Source organism: Camelus dromedarius, chromosome X (genome assembly GCF_036321535.1).
Source record: "Camelus dromedarius isolate mCamDro1 chromosome X, mCamDro1.pat, whole genome shotgun sequence".
In the NCBI taxonomy this organism is placed as follows: domain Eukaryota; kingdom Metazoa; phylum Chordata; class Mammalia; order Artiodactyla; family Camelidae; genus Camelus; species Camelus dromedarius.
Window position 1 is genome coordinate 103,427,864 of NC_087472.1, and position 19,424 is coordinate 103,447,287.

Genomic DNA, 19,424 nt, shown 5'->3' on the forward strand with positions numbered 1-19,424 from the left:
GGGGAGAGTGACTTTCCAGGTTTCTCAGTGATTGCTCAAGACGTTAAAGCGTTTTTGTAAAATAACTTGGGTCCTGAATTGTGTGGATTCGAACATTCTGTTTCTGGCCTTGGAGGATGAGTTAGCTGCTTCTGTTACGCAAGATGTTCCTTGCTGGCCTCTCTCATCAGCCATGACCTCCACCCGTGCTTGTGGTTTGTTTTTCTCTTTTTTCCTATTCAGCTCCCAGTAGGAAAAAAAGGGCACCATTTTAGGACAAATGGAAATGAAAAGAAAACACAGTTTAATCTATAAACTTTTTGCACTATAACACTGAATGAGATCATGACGCTTTCCCTCCTAAATACCAGCCAGAAAGAAACAACCAACTATTTGCTGCTGTCATTCTTCAGAATTAATTTACAGCTCCTTGAGGTAGACCTTCTCTCACCTTCATACTGCGGGTGACACTTTTCTTTCCTTGCTGTTGGGGGCTTGTGTCCTTCTTCCAAATACAAACACTCAAAACAGACAAGAACTGACAAGGAAGCACAAATATTTAGGGAAGACCTGTGGAAAGTTTAGGACTAGGAGGAGGAAAGGACAAAGCAGGACCACGAAGCATGTCAAGTCCTTTAAGAAAACACCTGTTTCAGATTACAGATTTCTTACTTAATTAGACACACACAACTCTCGAGTTTAAACCTAACACTCCCAATTCCGCCAGCCACCCACGGCCGTTCTCCAGGTGTTTGCGATTATGTCATGTCCTCAAAAATCATCTGGGTCGTGTCAGCTCTCAAAAGTACTGCTTGAGGCTTTTTTTTCTTTTTTTAATCCTCTGTCGACATTAACGTCTCCTTAAGGTCTCAGTGTAGCATGTACCGCACTTAGCAAAAATAAATAAATACAATGAAAGATAATAAATAGTTTCCTTGGTTTCTGATTTTTCTTGCCCCAAAGGTGAAAAGTGTCTTTATTTTGCTTTCAGTAGTGAAAAGTAGGCATTATGGACTCAGTAAAGCTTCAGTGGCCAGACTTCTCTAATTCAGATTTTACAGTATTTGGGATAGGGAAAACGCTATTTACTTTTGTGTTACCGGGAAAAGAGGACAGCCAGACCGCAACAGTAGAGGAAAAGAGGGGATAATGGTCTTCTCAATCTTTTAGAAACAGCGTTGGAACTGCTTTCTAAAATAAAATTTGCAAAAAAAAAAAAAAAAAAACAAACCCCAAACAAACCTCTTTTGGTCTTCACATGAATTTTCATCTTTAAATGAGTCATGCTCACCACAATTTACTTTTGAAAGTTGCCTGACATATTTTTAGATGATTAACAACTTGAAAGCCCCTAGGCCTGAATAACTGAAAAATCTCTGAGGGTGGAAAGAACAGGATTGGAAAGAAACTCCTTTGAGAACCCAAAGGAGAGCTTCAGCCCAAACAGAATGGAAATTGCCTTTATTATGCAGTTATTTTAATTAAAAATGCATGCATAACAGGAAAAGGAAAGCAATCCTAGATACCACTCCTGATGGTTTGGCTGGTTGTTTGACATTTGGAAGCTTTTTATTTGTTCTCTGAAATTTTTAAGCTTTGTATGGCATCCGAAGTGCTTAATTCTTATTTTGGCATGAGCGCTCTCTATAATAATTCCAGGTCTTTTCCATCCAGTAGTGTTAGAGCCGGCAGGTAGCTAGATATGAGCAGAGAAAGGGGGACATGGGCACATGGCAGAAAACCATCTATCTTGTGAACAAAAGGGGTCCTTGGAACAGACCAAGAAAAGCAAGATTCTCTGGACTGATTAAAAAAACCATACCTTCTGGGTTGATAAGTGTCCTGGAGGCAGAAGCGTGGGACAGGACAGGAATCCCCACCATCCGAATGTAACCTTTTGTTCATCATGACCTAATCCAACTTCCCTATCAAGACTACATAAGGATGAAAAACCCGTCCTCCCCACCTGGGAAGGTGGAGCTGGGATGAAGATCACGGAAGACGACCCTAAACCCCTCCCCACCAATGAATATTCTGCCCATTCATTTTTACACTCATGTAAGGAGCTTGCCAAGAAAACTCGGGGCAGCCACCCACCTGGGTCTGCCCGCTCTTTCATTGAGAGCGTACTGTCTATCCCTTAGTAAATCCTTGCTTTGCTTTCTTAATCTCTGTGTCTTGACTCTGAATTATTTCTGTGACAGGGCAAGAACCTCTCGACCCCAACAGTAACATATTAAAGTCAGAGCTAGCTGTATTGTCCCCACAGGTAATATGGAGTTACTCTTCTGATTCTTTTGTTTTCCGTTACATCTCACTGCCTTCCTTTCTGGGCCCGGTTCATCTATACAGGGAACCAGTATTCACCAGTGTCTGTGCCAAATAAAGCATCTCACTTATTTTAATTTGCTGATTAGTGGTGGCATCTTTATATTTTTCCAAAATAAAAAAAGTTGTTTCCATAATATAAAAGCAAACTACTCATTGCAGAAATATCACACTTTCAGAAAAGTGGAAAGCAGACAATACAACGTACCTGCAGTTCTAACCTTCTGGGGATGACCATTCACATTTTGGCACGTGTCCATCGAGGCACTTACTTGCGTACACAACATGACCGCATATTTGATTAAATAATATTTCATTTTTCTGTGTCAGTAAATAGAGATCTCTATCACTTTTTAACAGTTGCATAATAATATTCTCTTGCATGGCTGTAGCATGATTTAGCTAAGTACACCCTATTAACTCATCATCTGGACTGTTCCTGGATTTTGCTATTATAATAAGCATTGCCAAGGTAGATATGTGCAGACATTTTGTATTTTTGCTGTCTCCTTAGATTTAAATCTTAGAAATGTATTTTTTAAATCATTAATCTGTTAGGAACACATTTCTGTATGTAATGGGGGCTTACTCTGTTTTCTTGTATAATCACGTTTTCTAATACCATTTATTGGGAAATGCATCCTTGCCCTGCTGAGAACCTAGAATTTGGATGTCCAAGGTCAGGAAAAGATAAGACATCCCAGCTGAAAAAGAGAGAGCAAGAATTTGCCCTTCCTCCGCCTTTTTGTTCTGTTCGAACCCTCAGTAGATTGGATGATGCCCGCCAGTGCACAGTGGTAGTGGGACTTTATTCAGTCTACTGATGCAAATGCTACCCTCGTCCAGAAACACTGTCACAGACACACCCAGAAATGATATTTTACCAGCTATCTGGGCCTCCCTTAGCCCAGTCAAGTTGACACAAAATGAACCATCACAACCTAGAACGTCCAGTTTCTAGAGCCATCTGCCTGCCACTTGCTGAGATAAAGGTGGCTGCTGAGGCCATTCTGGTCACAGTATACCGCAGTGACATTGTTCAGCAGGAGGACGCATGGAGAGCTGTGGTGTCAGCCAGCCTTGGTTTGCACTGTAGTAAGCGTTCTAGAAATCCTGGGTTGCAAGAGTCGGCACGCAATACAGCGAGCTCGGGAAGAGGTGGGTTTGGTACAAGGTTGCAGTGTGAGGTTCCAGCAGCCTGACGGTGTCAGGCCTTTCACTGCCCTTCACTGGGGGTGTGAGGAAGCCGAATGAACGCTGGGCTGCTTTCCCGGCCTCAATTCTGAACCCGTTGAGAGTACGGAAGGGGGCAGACAAGAGTCTACCTTTATTTGCCATGAAGCGGATACTGGAGAGTGTGGCTTCTATCTGGAGGCAGCTGGGCCTCTGAACCCTGCGCCTGAAACTGAGGCCAACTATGCAGCTCTCACTGGCTGTGCTGGACCCCTGCGAGCCACCGCCATCAGGGCAGGCCCTTCTCACAGAGGCAAAGGGCAAAAGAGGACCCTCGCCTTCTGTGGGCAGACATTCCCAGAGAGGAAGGGGAGAGGCAGGGCTCAGCTCCGCGAGCGCAGATTCTTCTTTCAAGTCCACCCATCAGGTGAAGTTGTTCCTGTCCCACCATGGTGCAAGACGGTGAGGAGTGATCACACTCATGGAATACCCTCCATGGAGTGGGAAGGGGCAGTGGAGCTTTTCACTAACACTTTGTGGAGGGCCCTGCACTGCCGATGGAGCAGGAGTCATGTGATACAGATCGGGACATGGCCATGGGAAGTCAAGCTCATGGCTGAATCTCGTGTTAGTGCTCCGCTTAGTTTTATTTGAGACTCCCTTGTCTATCTAGGCTTCTCTCTTGCCATTCTTATTTCTTGAATGAGTCATGAGCACCCTCACTTCTTGGTCTTCACGTATGCCTGGAACACACTCCCAGCCCCCCTTAACCGCCAACTTTTTTGATCTGACTTAACTGCCATCTCCCCTCCTCTGAGAAGCTCCACCTCGCACCCAAGTGGGAGCGAAATCCTTCCTGTGCTCCTCACACTCTCCTAGACTGATCCAGCAGGACCCTTACTCCATCTTTTAGTCCTGATTACTCTCTTCTGCAGGAGAGTATGGACTTCACTAAATCAGTTGCTTTATCTGTCTTCTCCATCGTCAGACCTCAGTGCCCGTTTGTTCAATGAATTCGTAAATGGCTGTTGTTGGTGAACTTACCATCTTAATTGATGATTTTAAAATTACTCCGTCATAGGTTTTCTATGAATTGATCATCTTTCGGCTGTTTCCTAAAATACACAAATGTATAGGAAAATGACCAAAACCCCGTGGCCACTTAGGAGTTACACAACAACTTGCTGAATCTTCATATTAAAAAAGACTAGTGATTAATTAGGTCTACTTTTTATACCTTAGGATAAAGCGGAAAACATAGCCAACAGAAACAATCCGGCCCAGACATATATAATGGGTTCTTGTACGGAGGAGGAAATGATCTTATTTGTGTAAATCAGCAGTATCTAATGTGTATGCTGAGATCTTCATAAATATTTTCTCTTCTCTTACCTCTTGGGTATATATTTTTTTGTTTTTTTCCTGTTGAAACATATTTCTGCTCTTTCTTTTTGTAGTTTTGGAGAGTTGTGATTTGTTGGTAAAAAGTATTACTCTTTTTAAATACTGATTTAAACTGTTACATTTGGTTGAATGGGTCTTTGAGCAAAAATTATTAAGATCTGGCTTACATAATTACAAGAGATGTTTGGATTTTAATTACAGATTGCATTTTCTGGTTCTCTTCCTTAATAATGGTTAAATAGAATTTTGAAGTAGATTTCCAGGATTAAAAAGGATAAACACATTAAGCTTTAAAGAAAGTATTGGGATAGCTAGAATATGAAAACTTCATCTAATAAGGTAAATAAGTGATCAGAGTTGTCACCCATAAGCCTGAGGTGGGGAGCCATGCGTGGTTTGCAGATAAACATGGTTTTGCTCACACTTCTCAGAACTGTTTAGGCTGATTGGTATTTCTTGTTGGAATTCCAGATGAATTTCATATATGTGCACAAAATGTGCAAAATGGAAAGTCGAGTCTAAATAGAGTTGTACAGAGAGAGCTAGTACCCCCAGCATACACACAACATTTTAAGCTTTCAGAATTAAGTCATACATTTCAAATGTTACCATGTCCCCAGGATAATTTAAAACCCTTTCTAAGTAGTTAGGTGTCTTTTAAATCTTTGTTAGGATAATCACAGTAGCTTTAAAAGTGAGAATTTCAGAGTTGCTTGATTTTTCCTTTTAGTGAAATAACGAAATAAGAAGGGCTTGATTTTCTTGTGCTGTTTAGAATGGGTGACATCTTGTTCCGCCACGAGGCTCCGTGATTGCAAAGGCTCCCAGGAAGGTTTTGCTCCCCACACAAAATGCCTACCATAGCTGACTGCTGATTTTCAGATTTACCTATCAAGATCAGTGTTGTCAAATAGAACTTTCTGCAAAGGAGGAGATGCCTTATAATCTATGCCATCCACTCTGGTGGCCACTTGGCACATGGGGCTGCTGCTTCGAATTGTGACTAGTGCAACTGAGGAGCTGAATTTTTTGTTTTGTTTAATTTTAATCACTTTAAACTTAGCCACATGTGGCTAGTGGCTACTCTGATGAACAACACACAATTTCAACATGGACAGTACTTTTATTTATTTTTCTTATTGAAGTATACTTGATTTACTATGTGTTACTTTCTGGTGTACAGCATAGTGATTCAGTTACATATATTTTTATATATTCCTTTTCATAGTATTTTTCATTATAGGTTATTACAAGGTATTGAATATAGTTCCCTGTGCTGTACAGTACGACCTTGTTGTTTATCTGTTTTGTATATAGTAGTTAGTATTTGCAAATCCCTAACTCCTAATGTATCCCTCCCCCACTCCTTTCCCCTCACTCCCCCGGTATCCATAAGTTTATTTTCTATGTCTGTCAGTCTGTTTCTGTTTTGTAAATAAGTTCCTTTGTGTCATTTTTTTAGATTCCATGTATCAGTGATACCATATAGTATTTTTCTTTCTTCAAGATTTACTATGGATATGCCTCTGGAAGAGGTGGCTTTAATTTATATGAATTTATGTGACATATTTCGCCAACATTTATGGAGCACCTTGCGAGTTGGTGTGCCTGGTGTTAGAGAGGAAGATTTCTCAAATCAGCTTTGAGAGGAAGGTGTGGAGACCTGAGATCTGTCCTCCCACACCCGTGGGTGAACATGGCCTTGTAACAGGGTTCCTGCTGTTTCAATAGGAGCTGCCTCTCTTTCACCCTGAGTTCTAGGACCCCCTGTGGCAGAGTCTTGGGCTAAGGGAATGAGTCGGGGGCCCCTCTCACCGGGCTGGGGGCTCTAGGTGCTTAGGGCTGCATCCTCCTGGCAGAAGGGGCACCTATGTGAAATTGTCTCAGAGACGTTTCATGGGCTCACGTGGCTCTGTCACTGAGGTTCATTCCCTCAGCTCGATCTACTGTGTCAGTTGCTCCTGGCAGTCTTCTCAACACATTTTCAGTGGAAAAGGTGAACAACTCTTCATAGCTCTCCTATGCTGACTTTTCCTTCCATTTGTTTTTTCCAAGGTATCTTACCTCCTGGAAGGGGGCAGCATGGCCCATGAAGACTTCTGTGGACATGCTGGTCAGTTGAACCCAGGAGACCTGCAGGTATCGCCAAGAGAGGAATTGCTGATGAGTTCAGTCTTTGGGTGCGCATGCTCAGTCTCACACACTTCCGGTATATTCATCGCCTCCCCTCCCATTACATCTTTGACTTCTCCATTTCTATGACTCCTTCCACTCTGCCTGGAAACCTACACAGGTCTCTTGTATTCCTCTCTCGTGCTTTCCTTGACTCCCGTAATCATCTCAGCTCGTCTTTTTCTTATATTTCTCAAGAGTAATCAAGTCATGGTCTCAAATTCCTTGTCTTCCATCCCATCCTCCACTCACCGAAATCAGGGTTGGCCTCTCAGCACTGCTCCCCACACCTTTCCCGAAGCCATTCAGGTCCTGGTCACTCATGATGTCCCAGCTGGCACCTTCGGTGTGCCTGTTTCACTCTTCATCTTTCTAGACTTCTCTGCTGCTTTTGAAACAATTTACTGTTTCTCTCCCAGTTCATTTACAGGGGTAGGTGTTGTTACTTAAGATAATGACCCAAACATGGCCACCATCCTAGCCCTGTCCAAGATGTGTTACAATTAAAATCCCCAGGAAATTCTTGGGTTATCTTTGCCACTTTTATGCCTGGACTCTGTATCAGGTACTTTCTGAGATTATTTACACATGTTGTGGGATGATAACTGCACATACTTGAATTGTGGTATTTCAATGAATGTGAAATTTAAAGGCAAAAAAGCAAAAGGATAAAGAGTCATGGCCAAAAGTCAACAGTAACTTCTCACCAGAGAAGAACATATAGGTATGACTGGGTGTGACCGCGAAAGTGGATTCTGCTGCCTGCCTTGCAACAATTCTCATTGCATCGGCATGGTTTCCAGTGGGGTTGAGCCTCAGGTGCGCACAGTTGTAATCTGCTCATTAACTTCGCTTTGTGGCTTTCTCCCGTGCCTCTCTCAGTCTTCCTGCTCTTCCTTGTGCTTCCTGCATCACTTTCCACATCTCCTCCTTGCACTTAAGCCCTTGTCTCAGGATCTTCGGTGGGAGAACCCAAGCTAAGACAGGCAGGAAACTTATCTGTCATGTTCCATCCCTTCATCCCCGGATTCCAAGGTTAGTGTCTGGGGCTGGCCCCTAATATGCTGTTAAGAAAGCAATAAATAAATGCTTGAAAAATCTGCGTAACAGCAAGGGCAGTAACGGTTCCTCCGAGTAGGGAGGTCTCCATTACCAGAACTGAGCCAGCTAACTCAAGTCCGCCATTGATGGTGTGGTGGATTCCGGGGGCCTCAGCACATTCCTCCAGGCCCACGCTTGTATCCTCCAGCTGCTGTGAATATCAGCAGCTGGTGACTCTCAGCTGCCTCTCATCCGGGGCACTGCTCTCTCCCAAGTTTGTGCTCCCTGCTGGGAGGTGCCCCCCCCCCCCCCGCCCCGGCCCCAGTCCATGGTTTGCTGATGTGAGGATAGAAAAACTCGGCCACCTCGCCTCACTTTGGGACAGTGCTGAAGTTTCATCTAACTCCAGAGCTCCCCATTGAATTGGCTGAGGCCTCCACTGTAACCGCATTGATGGTTGGCTTCTCCCCCTGCCCAGTCTTGCTTTTTTTTTTTTTAAACTTAAGAGCATTCCCCAGTGTAGTATCTCCCTGCAACTCCCCATCTTGGACTGCAATCTAAGACTCAGAGATACCTAAGAGAGTATTCTTTCATTTGTGTGAATTCCAGATCTGATGCTTTGATTTCCCATGTGGCAGTATGGGACACATTTGGAAAACTGGAAAGGGCCCCAGCAGTTGTCCCTGTTTTTTTGTTATTCCTCATGATGCCCAGGGTGGGGGGGCTCAGAAGGCAGCACTTACTTGTAAGGGGCCATGCTTAGTTAACAGAGCGTCCCACCTGCGGATTCACAAGAGGCTGGGTTACATTTCCTGCTTATTTCTCTGGTGTCTGCAGTGGATGACCGCGGGCCAGGGCATCGTGCACGCCGAGATGCCTTGCTCAGAGGAGCCAGTCCATGGCCTACAACTGTGGGTTAATTTGAGGAGCTCACAGAAGATGGTGGAGCCCCGGTACCAGGAACTGAAAAGCAACGAAATCCCTAAACCCAGTAAGGATGGTGTGACCGTGGCTGTCATTTCTGGAGAAGCTCTGGGAATCAAGGTAAGTCGTGCTTTTGTGTTGGTGAAAGCTAGGGTTGTGTTTTGACCAGAGTCTGGCCCCATCTGGATCAGCACCTCTCACCGGGTTTATCACAGTTCAGGTCCCATGGGATGGACTTGCTTCAAAAGTATCAGAATAAGGGGAACCTAGGGGAATGCAGAATTTTTTTGCCACATGCAAACCCTTAGAGTTAGAAAAATTACAGGAAAGCAATCTCATAAAGAATGGTGGGGCAGGGTGAGGAATAGCTCAGTGATAGAGTACATGCTTAGCATGCAGGAGGTCCTGGGTTCAAACCCCAATACTTCCATTTTTTAAAAAAATTTAAAAAGAAAAGAATTTGGTAAAAAAGCAATTTTCAAGATACATCTTAATATGTGTGCAGATTTAGCCTGTTTTCCTTTCGTTTATAGCTCATTTTTATAGTGCCACGTTTAGGAAACAAAGCCTAAAACTGCCTCCCTTCTCTGCAGATCTGCTTAAATTATTTGTGCTCAGCTTAGTAAGGACAGCACACTACTACATCATAGAAGGTGTTTTAAAAAATTAACTCAAACATTTATTTAATCCATGGTACATTCTTCTTAACTGAGGCTTTAGGTTTCGGGTCCCACCTTTTAATCAAATAAGATCAATTTTGGCTAAATTTTTTGGGGTATGTTCATTGCACACCTGACCTGCTGCTGGGAGGCCGGATTCCTCACACCGAGCCATCCTAGGTCATGGCCAGCTGGGTAGTGAGCCGGGCAGTGTGCTCTGTTAGGTGGGGTTTCCCAGAGGCAAGCCCGGAGACGACCATTCATGTGTAAGTGATTTTAAAGGAGGTGCCCCTAGGGGAACGGAAAAAGAGACCCAGACAGGGAAGGGAAAGTGGCCAAGCAAGAATGTCATCTCAGGCAAAGTCTCAAAGGCAGAGACTCTGGGATCAGTTTGCCTCTGAGTCGTCCTGAGCCACCCTGAGCAAGGGAGCTGCGCTTTCATGCTCCTTTACTGTAAGCCATCACTTACAGCCACTGAGTTTGGGGTGGAGGTACAGAAACGGTTAAAAGGGATCCGGGGATCTGGGAAGGGGCCCTGACCTCCAGGTCCATCCATGCTTCTTGTTGTCACCTGGTGTCCAGAGCATCATCGTACTGAGAACCACTTCGCCATTCTGTCTGTGGGCACGCAGCACTTGAAACTATTTGAAGTAATTTATTTGAATTTAAATTTTGTGTGTATGCACCCACAGGGATCGTGGCTGGGCAGTGGGATGCATTCATGGTCAACAGGTTGGTCACGATCATCGGCGAGGACTTACTGGTTTTGTGGTTTCCTGCACTATGACCACAGTTATTTACCTGTCCTGTGTCTCGGTTTCAGTGTTACTGTACTTGGTGTTTCCAGTGCAAACAGAAGTGATTGAGGGAAAAAAAAAATCAAAATTCACTCCCTGTTAAGCATATATATCTGACTGCTGTCTACTTTGCAATTAGAAGCATCACCCTACATTGTGTGTTTTTCTTTTTAGGTTAATTATCTTTTTAAAAAAATTATTGAAGTATAGTCAGTTACAATGTGTCAGTTTCTGGTGCACCGCACAGCATTGCGTTTTTGTGACCCATTTCTGTTTTGCCAAGCATTGGGCAGTGCCCTTTTCAACTGTATCTCAAGACTTTCCTTCTCTTCAGCTTTGCCAGGGAGAATTCAGGTGCTGTAAGGTCTTCTAGGTGTAAGGCAGAGACACGGCCGCGTGTAGAATCAGACAGGGAGATTCTAAGCAAAGCAGCTCATTCTGCTTCCCTCTGGTGTTTTAAATTCTGTGTTTTCAGAATTCTAGGCCTCTAGGGACAGGCCTTCAGGGGATGCTGAGGCAGATGGTGAAGGTTAAGAGATTTCCGTCTCTCCACCTCAACCAAAGCACAAGTCTCTGCCCAATCATGTATTTTGGAATTGTCTTTAAGATTTCATTTACAAAAAGAGTTGAGCTGTCTGATGCTGAAAAGAGAAATTAGACCACTGATTTAATGGATAATCAGAGCCAGCCATACACGAATCCTAGCGTTTACAACTGCTTCTCATTTGTAGAAAACACAATGCAATTTTAATGTCAGAGCTGGTTCCAATTATAGGCAAGACATTTTAAAGCACTTCCAAGCAGCAGACCGCGTGGTCTTGCAATCACAAGCAAGAGTTAGAGACCAGAGGTAACACTTTAACTTTGCAAGATAGTGTCTTAGTAGCTGCTGTCTCTCTTTTTGTCAAGTCAAACTTCTGAAGTGAATTACATTCTCCTAAATAAGTGATCAGTCTTTATTATGAGAGCATTTTAATAAGGGACTTTTGGAACCCTGGGCAGCATTAATTTGGACTTTGAGAGGCAGTGTGGTGCTGTGGTTACCAGCATGGACTCAGCGACAGAGAGCCTGGATTAGGATCCCCACCATGAGCTAGCTGTGTGGCTAAGGGAAACCACTGAACCTCTCTGCTTCATTGTCTTCTTCTGTAAAACAGGGTTGCTGTGAGGATGAAGTGATTTATACTTCAGGTTATCAAAACAGCGCCAGACACGTTGTAAGCACTACATACATGGTAGCTGCTATTCTTGTATCGCTTTGTGCTAACTTGGGCAGGAGCTAGGCTGAGCTCTATGTTTGCTGTCTAGGCTAAAGGGACTTGCTGGGATTTGGGAAAGGTAAGTAATTCATTAACCTGCTCTGAAGAAAAGACACTGGTGTGAGTCATTGTAAAGATGGGGGGTATTGGCCATTTCTTTCTGGGTCTCTTAAGAAATGTAGTTTTGCACATCTGAAGCTTTAATATCTGCTCATGAAGGAGTGATTGAATCTTAAAAAGTCTAGGTCTACCATAAAAACAAACTAAAGATTGTTTTGCATCAGGAAGATAATTTTAAGTTAAATTACGAAGTGAGGCTGAGAATACACCTTTTAAGAGTTTGCTGTGTTTATAACCAACACCCCTCCCTGCAACTGAAATGTCTAGAAAATGGAATTAGTGACTATGCCAGTGCTTCTCCAACTTTAATATGTGTATGGGTTACTCAGGGCTCTTGTTAAAATGCAGATTCTGATTCAGGAGGTCTGGGTGAGGCCTGAGAGCCTGCATTTCTAACTGGCTCCCAGGTGATACTGATGCTGTGGTCCCGGGGACCATGGTCTGTGATATGTGTGATGTCTGTGGGATCCAAGACCCGAGAGTTTACTTATCATGAGGAACACTTTGATGAGGTGCCTATAGAAGATGTTAAGGTCCAGCTCTGTGGCTTTTGGCAAATCTTTAGCCTTTTTGGACTTCAGTTCCCACATCTACAAAAATGGTGAGAGGGGTTTGTGCTATAAGCTTTTGCAAGCAACACAACTTACCTTTCGATATTCCCAAAGGTAGATGTGTCCCTGTTTCCCAGGTTATATGTTTTTTCAGCCCTTGGGCAGGCACAGCCAATTTTGAGCAAGATTCTGCCAGGACAGCCTGGTCTGAAGGCTGAAGAGGGGAAAAGATAAAAATGGGATACTGCAGATAGTTTCTGTCACTTCTGGAAGGTCAGAAAAATCACATGTTTATTTCATGAGAGTATGAAATTCTCCAAACCCCCATTCCATCCTTATCAGGCAGCCAATCAGGCATATTTATTGCCAGTTCTCTCTGGAACGTGATTCTTTTCCCAACTGCTGTTTTAAATTCCATTATATCAGAAGCCAACCTTAAGGAGGCCTCAACCCCAGAAGGGTCAGAAAAAGGCAGTCTGGAGTCAGACTGCCAAGTTCAAGGCCAGAGCACTCATGTAAGCTTGCTGGGCCTCAGTTTTCTCAGCTGTAAAATGGAGATAATTATAAAGACCCAGACAGTCGTTGGGAAGATTAACTTGGTTACTATGGGTAAAGAACAGTCCCTGGTATACTGTAAACCCTTTATAAATGGTTGCTGCTTTTACTTCTTGGCAGAAGCTTTGTGCAGTGTTCATGTGGCCTGCAGACATGACAAGAAGAAGCTTCCTTCTGATGGACAGACTGTATGTTTGTGTATTAGATGATAACCAAAATCGTACAAATTCACTTTCCAAAAGAGTTTGCCAAGCATCTCACATAATTTGCCCAGATCTTGTTTACCACTGTGCTACCGGCACCCGAAACAGTGCCTCATACATACAAGGCAATCAATAAATATCTTCTGGGTGCATTAAGTGAAAGCATTAAAGTGTAAATGAATGCTGGAATGAGAGAAACTAGGGTAAAGCAGTAAGAAGACGGACAGTATAGGGATTAAGAATGACTGCAGCAAGCTTCAGATGAGCTAACTAGAAAGTTGAGGGAACAATAAAATTAGCTAAATTATATATTCAAATAAAACAAACAATTTGAGGGACTAGGAAGTAGGGAAATAAAAACCAGATTGATTTTTTTTCTTTAAATGTGACAACTAGGTTGTTTTGTAAGACCCAGGTCATTCCCTGCAGGTTTCCTAAATTCAAGCAGTGACAGCAATGACGAACAGAGGTTTGGAGGTTCGTGGTCCCCTTATCTGCCGTAGCATCTTTCCTCTGGGTTTCAGGGCGTGGCCGGATCTTGAGTAGGAGACACGCTTATTAGCTGTCAGTGCATCCCTGTGGGCCACGCCTCTCTTCCCGGCCCTGGTTTAGCTCCGTGGGGCATTGGAAGACCCCGAGTCCCCCGGGCCAAAAATCACCGTGCGCACTAGTCTGCCCATGTTGGTTGTGTGCTGGCATGGGGTTTGTAACCAAGCCTGTGATCGTCACCTCCAGTTCGGAGAGCTGAAGGTGTCTCCGAGTGGGGGTGGGCCATTGATTGACACCTGTGATTTTTTTCTACCCTAGAATGAGAGAGAAACAGCTGGCCACCACATTTCCCAGCTTTTATTTTCATCCAGGAAACTCTAAGGGCAGAATGTCATTTGAAACACTTAATCACCAGTGTATAATTTTGTCAGTGTATCTTCTATCTTAATTTGATTTAAAAACATATGCTTGTTGCGGCTTTCAGGGAAATACTTTTTATAGCATGTCCAAACAGCAGTGTGTTTTTGGCAATCGGAATACTGGACAGTAAACTTAGAAATGGACACCTTGTACCCATTTCTCTATTTCAGGGGAAATTTGATTTTTTAGTTGTATCCAGCAGTATTACATGGTCTTGCCAACTTGACAGTTAACTCCAAATTCTCCACTCCTCCCCTCCCCTGCCTTTCTGGGTTTTGCTTCTGTTCACATGGTTATGGGGAAAGCAGACCCCCTCCCATGGGAGGCCTCTCTTTCCTTCCCAAGCCCAGAAGAACAGCTTCTCAAGGTAGCATCTTTAAAAACCAGTAAATCCTGAAAACAGGTAACACAGGAGCCCCCTCCCCCTTTTTTTCCTTTGTAGTATTCCAGCAAGTTCATAAGAAGGAGTGATGGATAGCCTCTTAGCCCCAGTGGCAGAGGTTGTGAGCTGGTGGTGGGGTTTCTGACAAGGGGAACTTGGGGTAACAGGGAAAATAAGACTTGCTCAGAAAGGTATCATCTCTTCCAGAGGCCTTGACGTGAACTGATTGTATTTATAAATCAGAGCACTCTGTGGTAGTCTTAAAAACTGGATATTTCATAAAGCGTTCCCTTTTGGGTGGGAGGGGGTAAGGCTGGACTGGAGACTTCTCTCAGTATGTCTTTTTATTTTTAATTTTGAAAGATGTAAAGGTTTACGTATCTAAAATATTAAGTTCAACCAGAAAAGGAAAAAAAACCCCACATCTGAAAATGAAAAATAAACGGAAACAAATGAAGGTAAAAACTGTGTAAAGATAACAGCAACATAACCACACAGAGAAAATATTTATTTTAAGAGCTTTTAAACAGAGTTCTCTGACTGTACAGTTTTTGTGGGATATCTTCTAAAGGCAGAAAGAACAGCATAATATTTTAAACTTCATTTTGTACTTTTATTGTTAGTGTTGGCATTACAATTTTAAAACAATATAAAACTTTAAAATTTTCATATGAAATAAAACAAGTGAGTAAATCTGTTAACATTTTTACAAATCAAGATTTTCAGTGTAAGAAAAACAGGTACAAATATAAGAGAAAAGAGCTATGGAAAATACTGTAGTAGTCAATGTTACATTAGTTGTTCAGTAGATATTTTTTAAAAAAATGGATGGCCATCATCTCTAAGAGGAAAGTTCTGGAAACCTGATATGATTTGATCATTTTAGGAATCCAAGATTTTTAATAATGCCATTTTATCTTTCTGAAAACAACTTTATTTTCCTCTGGGTTTTATTTCCATTGATTTTTCGTTCATGGTCCATGCTTAATTAGATACTATGAGGAATGCTTTTAAAAAGTCCCACCTAAGAAATTCAGAGTCACCCAAATGAATGCGGGCTAAATTTCCCTTTTCAGACTTTAAATAAATGTATTTGAATGGGTGGGTGTGGGGAGGGAGGAAAGGAAGTGTCACACAGGCAGGCAGCCTCCTGCTCTCCCTTTGACACAGGGCAAGGGGGAAGCAGAGCAGTCAGGGGACAAGTTATTGTCAAGTGCCAAGTCCGGTAGCAATGTGGAAGGGAGATTTCGCCGTCTCCCTCTCCTGGCTAGGAGTCACCGAGGTCCAACCAGGTGCCCTCTCTTTGGTGAAGCATTCTCAGCTGCCCTAGATCCACGCAGCCATCCTGTCTTCATCATCCAAGAGATTTTTGGACTGATGGTATCATTTAATTCATGTGTCCCATGTCTCTGGGAGCTCTGTTCATTCAGTCATTGGGCATCTACTGGGTGTACATAGTGCAGTGCCCTGCAGATACGCTGGGAATAAAATACAACCCCTGTCCTCAAATAAGGTCACAGTCTAGCTGGGGAAGGAAATGGGCCAACATCAGAAGTATCATGTGATACAAGAAATGTGAAGGGGGAGGGTATAGCTCGGTGGTAGAGCGTGTGCTTAGCATCTGCGAGGCCCTGGGTTCCATCCCCAGCATCTACATTAAAAATAAAAAAATAAGCCTAATTATCCACCCCCCCCAAATAAATAAATAAAAAGAAACTGCCACTTTTCCAAAAATGCTCGAACAGCAGTGTGGAAACTTCCGTGGTGGTCTGAAGGAAGGAGGAGTGATTTCACTTGTGTGGATGAAGGGAGGGAAAGAAAGAAAAGAGAGTGGGGCAGGGGTCGTGTCTTACAATGGCTCATGTAAAAGGCTTGGGTGGTAGGGGTGCACTCACGATTTGGCGATCATGATGGGGACTGCATGAGCAACTGTGAACAACCAGATCCTGGCGGGGCAGAAAGAAATGATACAAACTATTGGGGAGGAGGGAAATCCAAGACCAAGTTTGTCTACTCCCGGATTTTACCTAAGGCTGACCTTGGTTGTAGAGTAGGCCTGTCTCTGTGTCTCCCAGGGTTTTCAGTAGCATAGTCAGAGGGTAAGGTTGGGTGCGGTGCCGTGTGCCACCATGTCTCCTCTTGAATCTCACAAAGCAGTTCACACCATAGGACCTGCCCATCACAGGCCGGGTAGCCTGAGCAGATGATCAGCCTCATTCCACAGACAAGTGCAAGACTGGCTTCTGGGTCAGCGTTGAGACCAGGCACAGTTAGGTCTGTTAGTCTTGTTTAGTGACTCAGAAGACACCAGAGAACTTGTCCTGAGTTGACACCCGTAGCTGGCACTCCATTTGCAGTTAGGAATGTTCAGATAAACAGCGGTCGGGAGCTGCTCACATCAGCTGTACAGAAGGTTGCTTTTGCCCAGGGCAGCCCGCTCTCCCCAGAAATACCATTGTTGGTGAGCACGAAGGGTGCCAGATGTTCATACTCCTTCAAGATGTCCCCACTGACCTAATCACCTAGGAAGAACATTCCAGTGATGTCGACAGGCCCTCTTCTGCCAGTAAATGAAGGATGGATACATATACTTTTAAACCGGAAGTTCCATCCTGGGCCATTCATACATCATTGGCCCTACTAATCAGGGTGACAGGTTAGCAGGGGATTTAGACGAAGAGCATAATGAAAGCTATAAAAAGCAAGGGATCACCTTCAACAAAGGTGAGCAGACACTACATATCATTGTCATCACTTCTTTGGCTGGCAGAGCTTGTACTTTTAGGCTATAATAAGTCTTTCCCCAGGCACACATTATGGATTTTTTTTTTCTAACTGCAGTGAAAAAAGCAACACCAGTTCGGAGGCTCTTGCATGACATACAAAATGAAGCGTGTGTTGGTATTTTAAAAACTGGTACCAGCACATGTAAAGCTATGGTGTTAATAGCTACAAATACAGTATTTTGACCAAAACACAAGTCCTTGGGATCATGTCCCTTTTGAACAGTTTGACCAAACTCACTAAAATGTGATGAGTAAGTTTGGCATCAGATAGAATTCTGATTACTTGAAGCTCAATTGAGAATTTTCCTGTGGTCAGGTATAGGTACTCCAAGACACATAAGAATTTAAAATTTTCAGCTCTTACAGGCTGGAAATCATTGATGGGGATAATTCCATTAATAGAGGAGAATGTGTGGTCTTCAGATTGCAGAAAATTCCTTTCACCACCCATTGCAGACCACAGGCTGTTGAGTATTCCCTTGGCTTAGTAAAATGAGATGAGGAAATTGTCAGATCCCGCCATTCCTGGAAGGACTTCCACACTGGCCACTGGGGAACTGGGAGAATTTTCCAGAAAGGTATTTATGCTGCCATAGTTCAGTTGAGCTCATTAAATAGGTACTGAGAGCCAACCGTGTGCCAGACCCTGTGAAGATGTGAGAGAAAAAGAGGGAATAAATCAGGGAGCAAGGCGGGCACAGTCAGGGACAGGCACATCTACTGCTAACACGAGGACACTGCGGTGAGTCGCCGGGCTAGTAAACGTGGCGGGTTTGGGGGAAGACAGAGTAGGTGGGAGGCTCAACCCAATCTGAAAGGGTCAGGAAAAGCAGGCCTAACATACTAGGAATGAACTGGGTTGGCAAAGAAGGTTGGAAAGAGTCTAGACAGTGCAGAGGAGACCACACGAGTGAAAGTGATTCTGCATGGAGGTGTGAGAGGGTCCAGTGGAATAAATCACTGCTTTTAGGAGGCCTTCAAAACACATGTTCATTGTTTTAAGCATGAAAGTTATTATCATCTTCCATGTAATGCTTTTCTGGTAATTTGGTAATTTTTCTCTCTCTATTTCTCTCCTTTTTTAATGTTTTAATTTCATTCTCTTGTGTCTTTAGAAAAATCATGAGGATGCCAATGATGTTTCACCTGGAGTAATTGCTCTCTTGTCTCCACTACCTTTTATCTCCTTCTCTGAGTGGTCAAAACTGAAACAGTGCCAAACTCCGAAGATGCAGTGCTCTCCCATCACTGTCTATTGGAGTAGCCGTGTTGAGAATCAAGCTGTTTGAATTGATTAAGGTCCAGGTTCATTGAAGAATCAAATAATAATTATTTGCCTCTTTTTCATGAAGCCCCCTTGCTCTCTTTGCTTCCATGTAGATGTTCTTTTTTAACATTATGGAAGGAAACCACTGTGACCCCAAATTTTCTTTCCTGGTCCAACTAGACATAGCAGCGGGAGAAGTTTAAATGCTTCCATTTAAACTAAACCATTTGGAAACCCAGAACAGGGCCTTTCCTTTCCACCACCTTCAAACACCTGCCAATGGTCAATTTTCCTTGCATCTCTGGGGTCTAAGAACGATGCTGGCATCCCCTTCTGCTATTCTGTGATTGCAAGAAGCTATCCACAGAGAGGAAGAGCCAGGCTGTGAAAAGGAAGAAGAAAAATAGCCCAACACCTTTTAAATCCATCTTGATTCCTTTAGCTTTGATTTTTGTGCCTTTCCACCTGCTCTCCACCAGAGTGTTTTCTTGTAGACCGCCCCTCCTCCCCCACCCCTGCCACTCCGCCGCCGCCACCAGTTAGAGTTTCTGCCAGTTGAGTCCTTCTGACTGGATTCTTTTCCCTAGCAGCGTCCACGCCTGGCTGTGGCAGCTTTGCTTGTCAGGAGTCAGTACCTACCTACGTCTTCGTCTGCCTTGGGGACTTTGAGTGTTTCTGAGTAACTCCGAGACTTGGCTGGTAGATTTTCACAGCATCAGATACTGATTTGAAGCCATCTGGTACTGATCAGTCCAGAAGAAGTTTTGAATGAGAGTTCCTGGTGACTGTGATTAAATGTTTTCAAAGGCTTTAACTGATGGAGTCTGTCAGCCAGACAGAACCAGAAGAGGACTTAAATTGGATAGAAGTGAGATTTGCGGAGTTGAGGTGCCGGCATACTCCTTCCCCTCCCAG

The 19,424-nt window shown here is 43.6% G+C and overlaps 1 protein-coding gene across 3 annotated transcripts in view; it reads left to right on the forward strand.

The window, feature by feature from the left end:
- PIR (pirin) overlaps positions 1-19,424 on the forward strand; it is a 92,239-nt gene that overhangs the window by 22,071 nt on the left and 50,744 nt on the right. For all 3 annotated transcript variants that reach the window (XM_031445862.2, XM_010993413.3, XM_031445863.2), the window contains exons 4-5: positions 6,940-7,023; positions 8,935-9,141. In XM_031445862.2, the coding sequence (XP_031301722.1) occupies positions 6,940-7,023; positions 8,935-9,141 (291 nt within the window). The remainder of the gene's footprint in view (positions 1-6,939; positions 7,024-8,934; positions 9,142-19,424) is intronic.